Source organism: Barbus barbus, assembly GCF_936440315.1.
Source record: "Barbus barbus genome assembly, chromosome: 25".
Taxonomy (NCBI): Eukaryota; Metazoa; Chordata; class Actinopteri; order Cypriniformes; family Cyprinidae; genus Barbus; species Barbus barbus.
Genome location: NC_136753.1, coordinates 14,836,212 through 14,851,310, shown reverse-complemented (window position 1 = coordinate 14,851,310; position 15,099 = coordinate 14,836,212). Strand labels below are relative to the sequence as shown.

At 36.3% G+C, this 15,099-nt stretch overlaps 1 protein-coding gene across 1 annotated transcript in view; it reads right to left on the bottom strand.

Annotated features, from left to right (window-relative positions):
• Nucleotides 1-301: 301 nt before the first annotated feature.
• Nucleotides 302-15,099, bottom strand: part of LOC306845402 (kinesin-like protein KIF1A) — a 102,789-nt gene continuing 87,991 nt past the window's right edge. The window contains exons 44-55 of the mRNA XM_079378179.1: nucleotides 10,431-10,454; nucleotides 9,905-10,019; nucleotides 8,489-8,622; nucleotides 8,332-8,393; nucleotides 8,081-8,226; nucleotides 7,775-7,972; nucleotides 7,232-7,303; nucleotides 6,549-6,673; nucleotides 4,605-4,733; nucleotides 3,896-4,088; nucleotides 3,525-3,643; nucleotides 302-3,438 (exon numbers count right to left, since the gene is read on the bottom strand). Coding sequence (XP_079234305.1) covers nucleotides 3,396-3,438; nucleotides 3,525-3,643; nucleotides 3,896-4,088; nucleotides 4,605-4,733; nucleotides 6,549-6,673; nucleotides 7,232-7,303; nucleotides 7,775-7,972; nucleotides 8,081-8,226; nucleotides 8,332-8,393; nucleotides 8,489-8,622; nucleotides 9,905-10,019; nucleotides 10,431-10,454 — 1,360 coding nt within the window. The 3' untranslated portion in view covers nucleotides 302-3,395. The remainder of the gene's footprint in view (nucleotides 3,439-3,524; nucleotides 3,644-3,895; nucleotides 4,089-4,604; nucleotides 4,734-6,548; nucleotides 6,674-7,231; nucleotides 7,304-7,774; nucleotides 7,973-8,080; nucleotides 8,227-8,331; nucleotides 8,394-8,488; nucleotides 8,623-9,904; nucleotides 10,020-10,430; nucleotides 10,455-15,099) is intronic.

Here is a 15,099-nt window from a genome sequence, read left to right as displayed (position 1 = left end):
TATTATGTATATATATATATATATATATATATAATTTTTTTTTTTTTTTTGCTGCTTTGTACATTGGTTATTGGCCATTTCTTGTTATTTTGTTTTTATTACCTGTGTCCTGTCCTTTTACTGTCTTTCTGTTGCACTGTGGAGCTTCTGTCACTACAACAAGTTTTATTTACTAGTTTTATTACATGGTGGAAAGAGGCTTCCATACGTTTTATATATAAAATCAGCATACACTCAACTTGAGATTTTCTATTCTCTCATACATAAAATAATGGCTTGAATCACACACAAAGTCATTCATAGTGTTGCATAAGTTCCACATTTATTTAATATCTGACGATTTGCTAAGTGTACACAAACATTTGACTCATAATTCCAACACTCAGAAAGAGACATTAAACTACTGCCCATTGAAGATGGTACAAACCAGTTACAACTGCATATTACACCATTCACAGCAATCATGTTTATATACAAGGCAAGTAAAACAGAAAACGACAGGAAAAAAAAAAATGTTTATGAATGGAGTGAGTGCATAAGAGGAGAATGGAAGCACACAAATATTTGGTGTTGATTATGAGAACTGATTCATTATTTCATTTTGGGAGATGGTAAAATGAATGCAATGTTTTAAGCCTTGAAACATGTTTTATGTAAATTGCTTGTAGAAATGGTACAGGACAGGCTGTAACATGAAGAATGCCATTCAGTTCCCCACATTACTTTCTACAAGGTGCACAGACAGTAAAAAAAACAAAAAAAAAACAAGTCAAGATAATACATATTTGCTTGCATACTCAAACTGAAAGTGATTCTTTTAACTCTAAATTTTTAAATAATTTTGTTCTCACTTATTTTTAAAACTCCACCTGCTATTACTATTAACATACACACTTTTTTTCTAAAAGTAGTGGCATTGCTTATATTACTCTGAACTGGTCATCAAAGTGAAGTGAGATATACACATGGAAATTGCATTAACTATTTTTCATAAACAGAGAACCTTCAAGCATTGAGAAACCTTTTAGGATATGCTTTCTACTTTTACAAACAAGCAGAACTCCACTTTTCATAGAAACAGAAACCCACTTTTTGGAAATAGAAATGTAGATCTTTGATGTTTATTCATATACAGATCAAGGCTTGCAATAGAGGTTAGTTCAGTGTCAGATTCGTGCTATACTCAGCATGTGCTGAAGGTTGGCTGGCCTCAGTCATGCGGATATGCCTGAATCCTGCCCTGGAGGAAACTCAGGTTTGCAAATATTTGATCTGCACTCTAAATATGCATGTATGGAGGAAAGGCTTGTCTTAGGTAGCCTGCAGGATCATCCAGACATCCCAAACCACATTATAAGCCTTCTAGACTAATGATAGTGGACATATGGGCTCTGCTGCAGTGACTGCCTAAGTCAAAGTCTGACCCACAGAACTCCACCTTCTAACAAATGCTTTTGCAAAGTTTCTAATTCACAGCTGTTGGTATTATATAGAAATGTGGTTTCATATTCCAAAAACAGTAATTTGGCTGAAGTTAAACAGCTATCAGATGGTTGCCTGTTTGATGGGGTTTGCACAGCCTAAGCTATTGACATTAAGCAGAACAATCATACCTGAGATGACTTTAAAACGTTGATGAATTAGCCTGTCGGATATTTTATGTAATTATAAATCACAAAAAAATCAAGGTTTGGAACAATGACAGCAGCAGGGCTTATTTCTAGAGTCCATGATGATGGTTTTTCTTTTTACTGGCTGAATAAGTAGATTTGTTTTGTTCATTTTTAAGTGAAATCAGTAAAGAAAAATAATTTACACCCTCTAGATATGCTTAGAAATCTCCAAACCTAGTCAAATGTTGGGCAATTGCAATATACAAACTAAATAAGCAAACTAAAAACTTAACTAATAAAAACTAAAACTGCTTTTGCCTGTGCACGGGAATGATTACACACAAAGAGAAAGGGTGGTAGCGATGAGTGGGCCTTAAAGTGGACATTCACCCCGTTAAAGAAGCGCACAGGGATTAAGATGATGGAAATCGTAAAACAAGAATAGAGTAGAGGATGCAAGAGGCACAAGATCATATCTCATCACTCTCTAGGGTGCGTGTAGAAAATCCCATCAGTACTGTACATTTGATTTGCTCTAGCAAACTTCTAAACCTTCCATTTTCCAAGACTGACCACTGTACAAACACTCATTTAGGAGTCTGGGCAAGGATGATGATTTTTCTCAAAATGACATGTAATCTACATGTAATAGCAGCTATCCCAACTATTCACTTCTAACCTGTTCCCCAAATGCATTTCATTGTGTCGGGGGAAATGAGAGCAGTGCGGTCAGTAAAAGGGAGGTTAGTCAACTCATGATAAAAAAGTGCCATATGCAGTAATTGCACTGTACTTCTTCAAAAATATTACAGCTTTTGTCAATAAATACATGCTGAAATAAATAAAAACATGTTAAATAAACACCTAACAAGATAAGACTTTAATAGAAATTTTAAAAATAAATTAGACAGATATAAGATCATTTGGGGATACCGATACTTTTTTTATATAAAATATTAGACTGGATTATGATACGTTTTAGATAAATCTACTAATCAGTACTCCAACAAAAATAGGCCAAATCTTTATAATGGTTCTCAGACAGAGACATGAGAATGCAACCATTTTCCTTTGCCAAATTTTCCCTAATGCATCCTGGTTATTTTGAAAACTTTATGCATTTCAAGGCCATACAAGGGAAACATTATAAAGCTATACAAGTATTTATGATGGGTTGAACTGTGTCCAAGAACTGCACTTAAAGAGAGTAAGAGCGTAATATGATGTGATTCATCTGCTCCTTGCTAAGAACTGTGTATCATTGATCAATAGCCAAGAGATGAATAAACATATGGTCTGCTGATTTAAATACTGACCAGTTTTATCGTTTCAAACCCATAGAGTAACACAGTAAGGCCATGTGATCCATTTTCCCACAAACTCAAGATATGGACGTCACTCTTTCACAGTAACAAATTCAGATGTGTTTGCATGAGCTGACAGCTTCAGAATTAGAAATTCCCATCACCAGCTTTCTAAAATGTTGCTGAAGACTACATAAGCATACTATCTCTACCCCAATAAAGTAGTTAGCCTGTTCTCTTGGTGCTATAAGTTGAATATTTAGGCCACTGTAGATGCACAACAAAAGGGCCTTTAAGATACAGGTGCACAGTTGGTGCTAGTGTGGACAGGTGCAGGAACACACATGTTGGAAACAGAGGGTCAGCGAGTTGATTAAGCACAGAAACTGGGGGATCTGTCAGTAGATCTATTTACAAGGTTAGTCCTTTGTGTTTTTTGTCCTCAAAGAGTTGTACAGAAGGTATACATGTAGTGGGCTCAAAACCTCATCTGCCCGGCTCTTCTTCTGGACAGTTTAGACCTGATAAGAAGGAGAAAGTCTAATAAATATTGGTATGACAGGACTTTTGGTATGTGCACAAGGCTTAGGTATGTGCTTTACTGTACCTGATAGATCCAGCAAGCAGAGGGTTAAAGGCATACAGCCAGTCATGCATCTCCTTGTCATTACTGGCTTGAAGGAGTATCCCACGATGCTCTGTGCATACCGCAAATGTGTAGGGGGTCTGCAGTTTAGACAGACACTGAATTAGTTCAGCCTATAAACAGTCAATTTACTCAAAATGTGTTGCCTTGAAATAAAATAATATAAAATTAAATAAATTGTCCATGGCCCATGGTATTCAGACACTGGTTTATAGTTCAGTCTAAACAGTAGATTTTCTCATAATTTGTAGCCTTAAAAGTGATTGACTTAAAAAAAATCAATAATAAAATAGAATAGATTAATAAAAAAAAAAAGATTGTAGATGTTTCACCTTCAGCATGGCCTGCTGGTCTTCGCTGTACTCCACTTGTGCCGAGGACAGGTTAAGAATGGCCCTTTCCACTGTGTCTCTCTCTGTGTTGTAGATGTAGACATAAGGCCGGCGAACCACCACATATCTCTTAACCCAACCATTACTGTGGGGCTCCAGGAAGTGCAAATAACCTTTCTTTGACACAATTGGGCTGCAACAATAAAATAGGGTAGAGGTTAGAGTTAAGTAAAGTAAAGTCGTGACGTATTGTCAAGTATGGTAACCCATACTCGAAATTGGTGCTCTGCGTTTAACCCATCCAAGTGCACACACACAGCAGTGAGTAGTGAACAAATGCACACACACACACACACACACACACACACACACCGTGAACACACACCCGGAGCAGTGGGCAGCCATGCTGCAGCGCCCGGGGAGCAGTTGGGGGTTCGGTGCCTTGCTCAAGGGCACCTCAGTCGTGGTATTGAGGGTGGAGAGAGCGCTGTACATTCACTCCCCCCACCTACAATCCCCTGCCGGCCGGGGACTCGAACCCGCAACCTTTCGATTACGAGTCCGACTCTCTAACCATTAGGCCACGACTTCCAAAGATGCAAAGTCCTTCAATCTCAAATTTCATATTCAGGCAAATGTAACATAAAAAGGAACTGCTGATCCTCTGAATAATAAACAATTTGTATAATCTGTACAATTTATTTTTTACCTGACACGGATTTCCTGAATGTCTGGCACAAAAGTGTGGGTTCTTGATTTGGACTCTTGAGGAGACTTCTTGCCCTCTGTTTCAGAGTCAGGGATGGGACTGACAGCACGAGAACGAGGTGTTGGCGGTCTGCACAAATGAGCAATAAGAATATAGATATAACTATTAGTTAGGCCGTGTTCACACTTGGCGTCTTTTTCGAAGCTGCCGGCGTCTGTTTTACATTATAATCCTATGGAGTAAACCGTGTTTTCAAAAAAGTCCTGAGCGCTTTTTAAAACGCCACCGCCGGCGTCTTTTCTGCAGCTCAGAGCGTTTTTTCGAGTTGAAAATTTTTTAACTTTTCTGAAAAAAAACGCCCTACGTCAAGCGCCTTTTTGACAGCTGACCAATGACAAGCGAGTAGCGAGATCTGTCGTTTCCATAACAACAAGAAGAAAAATGGAGAAGGTGCCGGTAGATAGACTGCTCGTACTAGTTTCGGAGCACAAGGAGCTGTATGATATGAGCACAAAACTCTATCATAATATTGGTTCCTTCCCCGTATAATGTCGTGCACCCACAAACGTCATTGTGAATCGACATTTTCTTTCCCGTTAACTTCAAAAGCAAACGCAAGAGCCAACTTTTTACTCTTTCTTGACATTTCTGCAGTACACAGCGCTAGGCTAGGTTACAGCTGTTGCTATGACAACAAAAGACGCTCTCAGCTGCTATTTGTAACAGACGCTGCCAGCTTTGTTTTTCATTAAAAAAACGCTCTTGTCAACTTTTTCTAGTCAAAAAAGACGCCAAATGTGAACACGGCCTTAGATAGCACTTCATTTGGAGCAATTTTTGGCAGACATATTTAAAAACGTAAAGATTTTTCTTGATGTTAAAATACTTTCTCCTATCCTACCTTAAAGGGGTCATTGGATGCAAAATTCACTTTTTATATGTTGTTTGAACTTAAATGTGTCATTGTGTGTACACAACCACACTATAATGATAAAAATCCACCCAGTGTTTTTTTTTTTTTTTTTAATCCCCCAAAATCATAACCACTTTCTCAGATCAAGCCATTCTCAGATTCTTGGCTGTGTGACGTCACACAGACCCAGGCTGCTCCCACAATTGTTGATTGACACTGGTGTTTTACCTTAGACCCGCCCTGAGTGAGCTGTAAATTGCCATTTTTTTCCACGCCGGAGCAGGTATAGACAAGAATGTCTCCTAAGCGATTGAGGTGTTCTGTTGTTGGATGTAATAATGAATATAGCAGTTGTCATTTACTCCCGACATCTGAGCCGCTGAAGATACAGTGGATTATGTTTGTTTTTTAAGGGAATGCGCCCCCTGATCTACCTAAATGCATCTATGTTTGTGTGAATCATTCGTGATCCAGCTTCACCTAACGTTACAGAAGAAGTGAGTATAGGTTTTTTTTATGCATCTTTGCAAATCACCTTTCATAATAATGTGCTACTTAACAAGTTCTGCGGCTAAATACGGCTAAAGTTTACATTCTCATGAGAACGGCTCGTCATCCCACGGAAGAGAGGTGCGGGGTGAGCAGAGGGTCAGAAAGCTCTCGGATTTCATCAAAAATATCTTAATTTGTGTTCCGAAGTTGAAAGAAAGATCTTACGGTTTGGAACAACATGAGGGTGAGTAATTAATGACAGAATTTTCAATTTTGGGAGAACTAAACCTTTAATATACAGAAACGCCTATAATATAAGCCATTCACATGCTGATTCTCAAACTAGCCTGACACATTAGCTTTATCAAAAGCATGAATTTAAGACAGGACTGTTAGTCTGATTAATGCCAGACTAAGGAAGGATTAGAATTTTTTTTACTGTTGTTTTTGCAATTCAATTTGGTTTGTGTTGCAGAATCACCCTTAAAGTTTTAATTCTTTCAAAACTCAAAATAAAACAGCAGTCACTAAGTACTGACCTGAGTTCAGCGTTGTGGCCGTAGCGTCCCTCCACCAATGAGGGGCATGTGGAGGACGGGGTGATAGTGTTTTCAGCACACACTGAAGCAGAGTCTTTCAAAAGAGTTACTGACATCTGGCTCAACTACAACACATCACAATAGAGAAATCAGTCATTAAACACCTTCACACAAACATTTCTGTAAATTGCTGCAGCAATAATAAAAGCGCTTGTCTTACGTTTTCAGAAACCTGAAAGTTTTTAAGGCAGTGCTGTATATTCTTACTTACTTACTTTTAGTCATTTAGCAGACACTTTTGTCCAAAGCGACTTACAAATAAGAAAAAGTAACTAAAACTAAAAGTTACAACTCTATAAATACTATCTACCTACATATTTAAGAAAATAAAGAAATTAAATAAAATTGGCACATGCATATAACATTTCAATAATAAACAAATAAATGGAAAAACTAAAATAAAAAGCGATACTACTATCCCTTGCCGGTGTCCCTGCCCGGTGGAGTCGCACGGTAGAGTTGATGGTCTTTATACTCTTTACTTTTTACTTTTAGTCATTTAGCAGTCTAAATATCAATATTCTCAACGGCCTGAACTCTTAAAATCATCTTACTATATCATATGATAGCTGACAGAAGAAAAAATGGTAAAATAGTGTAAAATATGTTAATGGCTTCTTCACCTTGCTCTCACTGGCGCTAACACACACATGGCTGTAGTCTCTGTTAAAGGTGTGGTTAAGCAAACGAAGACACTATTGGGACAAACAGAAAAGGGAATCTTAAATTCATTGACAAGAACTTTTTTCTCATGATTTCCTGAAGTGATCACTGCATATGGATAATTTTGAACATTTACAATTTATAGTATTAGATTAAATTAGATTAGAAACTATAATTACCACTTTAAAAGTGGTTTGGTGACAAAGGAGATATGAAAACAGAATTTATAAGAATATTCTTTTTTTTATATATATAAAATTCGAATTTTATAATGGTAAATTATGAATAGAATAACATTAAATAACAAAAAAAATATTGTAATAGTAAATATACTGTAAAATATATTAAATTCATATAAAATAAACAATATTTTAAACAATAAAAAACATATTTTACAGAAAAAAAAGAAGTAATTGTGTATACTGGACGATACAGGATATTAAATTATCAGCATTTATGTACATATAACTTTAGATATAATTTCAAATTAGTCACTGATTCACCTTTGCAGCCAGCTCCTTCTGCCTCTCGTTGGGTGTATCAGGGCCGGGGCAAGGGTGGTGGCCCAGGCCCAGGTGGGTGCATGGGGAAGAGGACTCGGTTAGATCCTCACTCCCGCAGGACAGCAGCGACTCCTGGCCCAACAGCAGGGTGGACTCCAGCTTCTCCCTAAGGAGGAGGTAGTGTCTGGTTTTCTCAACCTAACATACAGCAGAAGGAAATGAGTTCTCAGATCCTCAGCAGAGCTTCCATGACACATTCTTGTCATTCTGTATTACATTAAAAACCAAATAACTAGATGTTCTCACCTCCTGCAGGAGGCTCAGTTTCTCCAGCTCCCACTGATGGTCCAGGATGAGGCTGTCACTGCGGGGCCTCCAGCCAGCCAGGTTCTCCTCCCCTCGCACATATGCCACCGACGTATCCAGCACCCTCCTGCGCCGTCTTTGCATTCCTGCACATTCAGGTGTCATTTCAACAGCAGAACACCCAAAAATCTAAATTGCCCAGAATCTCATAAATCCTCAGTGAAATACACATGAGGTAACTGGTGTCTTACCTGGGCTCCCTGCATCAGCCAGGTGGCACAGACTGAGCTCATACACACCAGTTACACGGTTTCTAAACGTAAAAAAACAACAATAGAAAACAATATGGTAACAAATTACAAGAGCAAAATTGTAAAGGACTTGTGTGGTGATATGAAGCAGCTGTACCCTTCAGATGGCCTCAAGGTGCCACTGCTGAAGAGGTTCCTGATGGAGCGAGATGCTGGGAGCTTGGCGTCTCTTGAGTAGAACACCATGCATAAGTCTTTGGTTATCACTGTGGGCTGTGTGCAGTTCTCCATCTGGAAAGAGCAAACCATTGTACGCCTTTCAATCTAAAATGGTGCTTAAAATAACCACAGCTTGATAAAGAACAAACAACATCTATAGAGCGCAACAGTCAGATTTCAAAAGGGGAATTGATTTTTAATGGTAAATTATATATAATAGACCTACAATGAGCTCCAATGCTGTTTATTGATGGCACTGTATTTGATGTATCTGTAAAATAAGTAAATTAGCCAATTTTGTTTAAATGAAGGATTAAAAAATGAGCACACCCTAGATTTAATTCAAGAAATGTATAATATTCTAGTACTGTACTAGTGGTACTGAGTGTACAAGTTCACTCCTGGAGGATAATAATCTTCTAAGTACAAGTAATGCTGAATTTGTTAAGTTTCAGAGGGTGTGTACTCATTTATGCTGTGCACTCAAATTATGCCAAACAAGCTCTACAGCGATCACCCAGTCACTACTTATATGTTTACCGTATATACCTAGATACTTATTGCAATGATTTCTGAAGGATCATGTGTAGTAACAGCTGCTGAAAATTCAGCTTTTCCATCACAGGAATAAATTAATAGATTTTAAAACATATTAAATATAATTTTTTTTTTATTGTAATAATATTTCACAATATTATTATTATTATTATTTATTTTTTTACTGTGTTTGATCAAATGAATGCAGCTTTGGTAAGAACAAGAGACTTACTTACTTAAAAGAAAATAATCTTACTTAAAAAAATCTTCTCCAAACCTTTAATCTTCTCCTAAACATTTGAACAATAGTGCATATCTGCATATTTTCTAAGAAACTTAAAATAGATATTTTCTATGCTTAAAATCAGTCACCACTGATTACAGCATTTGCAATGCTTTATTGAATGTTTCATCAAGAAATGTCCTTTTATCTGATTTTCAAACACTTACTTGCTTTAAATCAAAATTTGAAATGTTTTGACCAACCTCGGAGCTGGTTTGATTCATGACATCATAAAATTCTTTATTCAAGTTTTTTATTTTTTATTTTTTTATGTCTGTGGAAAAGTGAATAGGAAAAAAATACTTCACAGAACCAGGGTCTCTACTAAACGTAGGCAAGCACTGTTGCACTCTATAGAGCCACAAAGTTTACTACTATTTGCCTCTTTTTCCACATATGTACTTGATTCAACCATTACAAATGCTGTGGGCTGTTTGGTAGATTAAATTAGCTGGAACTAAATCATGTAGGTCTGTAACTCTCCCAAATGAACTTCTCATCCCCCCATATAAATAAGTGAATGGCCTTGGTTACCTCCAGGTAAGCAGACAGAGTCATGTAGATTTTCTCTCCGTAAGGAGTGACACGGTTAAGCAGCAAAGAGTTGTGCATGGATGAATCCCAAGCAGCATCAAAACGGTAGAATGTCCTAGATTAACGGTAGAAAATAACCCTAAAGATATCATTTCATTTATAGACCAAGGTGAATTTACATATTCTCTTATATTTCATATGTTATTGTTAAATGCTATGTTAATACAGAATACATATGGTCAGCTTGTTAGGCAAAGCACTTACATCTGATAAATCAGATCATATTGCATAAAGTGACATTCTAAGATCACAAAAGTGTTAAAAAATGGTGACCAGGAGTGGAGACAATATAAATGCATGCAAAAAAAACACTTTAGCTTCATCACTAGATATGAATACCACCACCACCAATGATGTGTAAATCAATGACAGTTATCAATAAAAACAGAAAAATCTCATTAAAATAATGAGGGATGAAAGAAATGCTCGTTAGAGGAGGGAGGCAGATACAAGGGGACACGTATACCTAGGATCAATCCCCAAGGAAATGCTTTAGGTGGAAAGGAAAGAATCAAAGATAGAATCATAGGCAAGACAGAGTTCAGAGAAGTAAACTATGGTCTCTGGTTGTTAGCATATAACAATTTGAGAAATGTTATTGCATCTTCTATCAACTCACATCAGCTCTGTTATGGTCTCACAGACCTCAAATTAACTAATATTGGCCCTGAAGTTATGCTATATCATGAGAAAGTACTACATGAAAATAGTATGGGCTGCATCTTACTCATAAATTATATTCACCTTGCTGAACTTCCAGCCTACCCACCCTCGCTCTAATGAATACAGGTCATAACCTGCTGAAATTATCACAGATTAGATATTTCTGGCCCTCGGCCTGGGAAGGGTTTTAAATCTCCATATGCAAGAGTCAGAAGTATATGAGAGGGGCCGAGCTTCTCTGAGGTATGTGATAGATTGAGCTTTTGTGCTTTAGATGTTGAGTGTTAAAGTGAATGGACCGGCATGCCCCAGTAAGCAGCTTTAAGGCTGTCATTCAGACATGGAGAGGGAAAAAAAGAAGTGAAAGAGGTCCTGGAAATTGATTTGTTGAAGGGATAGAGAAAAATTAATGAAACGATGTGGGAGAAACTTCAAGGGTCACTGTGGGGTTGTGATCATAGAAAAGGTCTAGAGAAGACCATCCCACTGTTCACCCAAAAAATTCAATTCTGTCATCATTTAAGCCTGGAATATACTCTTTTTTCTGTGTTACATTGAAGAAGATATTTTATTTTGGTCCATATAATGGAAGACAATTGGGTTCAATGTTGTTTGGTTTCCAACATTATTCAAAATATCTTATTTTTGGAGACACAAAAGAAATTATGTCAGAAATTAATACAGATTTGGAATAACATGAGTGTAAGTAAATGATGACAGAATTTTAATGTCATAATCTTATACCCAGTTACCATATCCATTTACATTTATTATGGGAAAACAATAAGTGGTTCTTTAAGGAAAGAAACCCTTGCCATTTTTTGTAAATATGTGTTTTTTTAAATAGACCCTCACTTGTCGATTTGTATAATAGTTTATTCATTTTCCATTACTTTTTTAATACACAGTATTAAGTATAATATTATCTTTTAAGTAAACCTTCGTATACTTTCTTTTAGGCATGTATGACTTTTAAATAAAAAAATACACATTATATATATATATATATATATATATATATATATATATATATATATATATATATATATATATATATATACACAGTCATGGTCAGAATTATTGGCACCCTTGGTAAATATGATCAAAGAAGGCTGTGAAAATTAATCTGCATTGTCAATCCTTTTGATCTTTTACTTAAAAAATTCACAAAAATCTAACCTTTCAGTGGATAATAATAATTTAAAATGGGGGGAAATATTTGTGAAATACCAATAATTGTGTCCAACATGTATTTGAGAAAAACATTTATTTCATAATGATATTTTAATTTTCAATTTTAGTTCAATGAAAGGTTAGATTTTTGTGATTTTTTTAAATGATCAAAAGGATTAATAATGCAGGTTTATTTTCAGAGCCTTCTTTTATCATATTTACCAAGGGTGCCAATAATTCTGACCACGGCTATATATATATACTTATTTTGGACTTGGACCTGACATAGGCCTAGACTTGGCCTTGAAAGAGTTACATTCCTAGAAACTTCTGGATAACTTCTGGATATGGAAATAAAAAATCCATATTGATCTTCCATCTGAATATTTAGAGTACATATAGTTACAGCCCCACAACTCCTGAGTGTACAAAGTGTACCTTTTAAAAGGTTAGGACAAACACAGACCTTCTCATAAAGATCACATTTAGAAGACACCAAACCATTTCTGATGCTATTGTACACTCACAAACAACCACATATAAATCAAGCTCAGCATACCAAGCAACATGAGGGATTGTGAGGATAATTTCCACCTCCCATTTACACATGATAAAAGAGATTTCCTGTTGTTTTAACTTCCCTTTCAATATTTCTTTCCCTTAAATTTCTTATATAAGCCAGTCCTAACTATAACTCATGTTCTTGGCAAAATATACAGCGAGACATTTCTTTCTCAGTTTATTGGTTCTGCTTGCATCAAGAACCTAAATAATATTGACGAATTGCTCATTGCACAGGGGTAAGAAAGCAAGCATGCTACCAATGAGGTAATGCTTGCATGGATTGTTGAGCTGCGGAGCTCTGCCACCCAGGCTGCTGGAAATTAAAACATTTTCTGTGACAACACGAATGTCAGAGACATTGCAATTCTGTACTCAATTCACCTGCAAACTCTTAGGAACTGCATGGGAGGTTGTTGGGTGCCAATACCAGTTATCAAGGATACAAGTGTATACTAAGACTAATATCAAAATCTTTAAGGCAGGGATCTCCAACCCTGTTCCTGGAGAGCTACCGTCCTGCAGACTTCAGATCCAACCCTGCTGCAACACACCTGTCTGTAATTATCAAGTAGCCCTGAACACCTTGATTAGCTGGTTCAGGTGTGTTTGATTGGGGTTGGAGCTGAAATCTTCAGGATGGTAGCTCTCCAGGAGCAGGGTTGGAGACCCCTGCTATAAGGAGTCTTCTTACCTTCCCAAATTTTTTATTGCTTTCAATTTTTTAGGTTATTTATGTCCACAAATTGTCAAATTATGAAAAAGTTATTTATACTGTTGTAAAAATGCTAACTGTAACTTGGTTTAACAGTAATTTTCCATTTGTTAAATAAATAGTTTAATATTGCATTACATGTCATTTTACTGTAAATAAACATTTTAAACACTGCCACGGTTTTTGGAAGCCAAAACTATGAATTACCATGTATAGTTTAAATCAGGGGTCACCAAACTTGTTCCTGGAGGGCCGGTGTCCTGCAGAGTTTAGCTCCAACCCTAATCAAACACACCTGAACCAGCTAGTCAAGGTCTTGCTTGGTGTACTTGAAACTTCAACGCAGGTGTGTTGAGGCAAGTTGGAGATAAACTCTGCAGGACACCGGCCCTCCAGGACCGAGTGTGGTGACACCTGGTTTAAATAGTAAACATTAAAAAGTACATGTGTGAAAAATCATGCATCGTTATATTTAATTTAAAGAGCTTTGTTTATTCTTAGATTTGTTGTACATAATATAATGTAGACTGTGTTGTGTTACATTCTGTTTTTTAGTTAATGTTTATTGCATTATTTTAATGCCGTGTGTTACTCTGATGGTGTTTTGTCTTTGTTTGTATGACCCTGTGCACAATATTGAATATATGAATACACTGAATATATGAGTATTGGCTATGTTTTAGGAACAACCCATTTATGATGAACTCTGATTCATCATGTGGTATTTTTTATTGTTCCACCTATGGTGGTTATTAGTACATTTTAAAGTACAAAGGAGGTTTTGATAATTCAAATAGACTGGTATACTAACATCATGTCACTAATTAAAATATACAGTTGCAAAAGTTGTAAAATATACAGGCACCAATATGCCATCCTGTAATACTGGAAACATTGCCACAGTATTTTTTACAGGGGATTTCTGCAACCACAGCTGCCAGTTTTTTTATAGTAAACTTAACAGGATATTTTTTGTGTGATATGAAAAACATATATGAAAAGGGTGCTGAATTGAATGTATGATCAATAAAACTCTCAGTGTGATCTGTAATGGCTGCAATAAACTAAACAGTCCTGGCAACACAACAAGAAAAACAGATCTGGATAATAACAATGCTCTCATACCCCTCTGTGCCAATACACTGCCCTTATATTTACAAACAAGCAGCTAATTCCTGGAGTTATAGTTGTCCTGATTTGATAATTACAATCTGCAGAACAAGCAGCTTTTAGAAATGTTTTCTCATAGTCATTCAGGCAAAACAACGTTTAAAATCTTTTAAGAAACACTGCCCCCTAGTGGTAAAAAGAACAGCTAATCATGAGCAGAGACTGCCAGCAGAGGCTAACTGTCAATAAACATGACTAAATGCATTTTTTCATGTGAGATTGTAAATCTCAGTAGACTAATGTAACACTAATTTTGTTCAGAGATTCACGATTAATACCAAAGTTAGCGGAGCGAGCCCTCCCGCCCATAAACAACACAGTCCTCACAGTGTGTGGTCTGGCCCACAGTTATCGCCCCACACAGGCAAAGTTGTTTTACGGTGTTGCTTTGACATTTGTGACTGAACTTGATCTAGTTTAACTGAAACCATAAATCTTTCATTAAGAGATGTCATCTAATTTTTTGAGCAATAGCAATAAATTTATGTGGGACTGATTGTGTGTGGTAGAGTGACTTTTATTTAAACCCTTATAGTTCAAACTGGACGAATGTTTGACTGATGAGTAAGTGATTGACATAGAATACACATTTATTTATAAAGTTGTTTAAAAATGGATTAATTTTCATGTTTCAAATTTGTTTCATGTTTTCAAAATGTCCAGTTTGGTCATGCAAATGTTAGAGACATTTATTCACATTCTATCATTTTGCAAACATTGTGAGAACATTCCATGAACATTTTTGTAACGTTTTGAGAACATTATTAAATACCAGAAAACTTTAAACAAACATTCTATTAACGTTACTGAAAGAACATTTATTCATAACTTTAAAAATACCTTGCCAGAACGT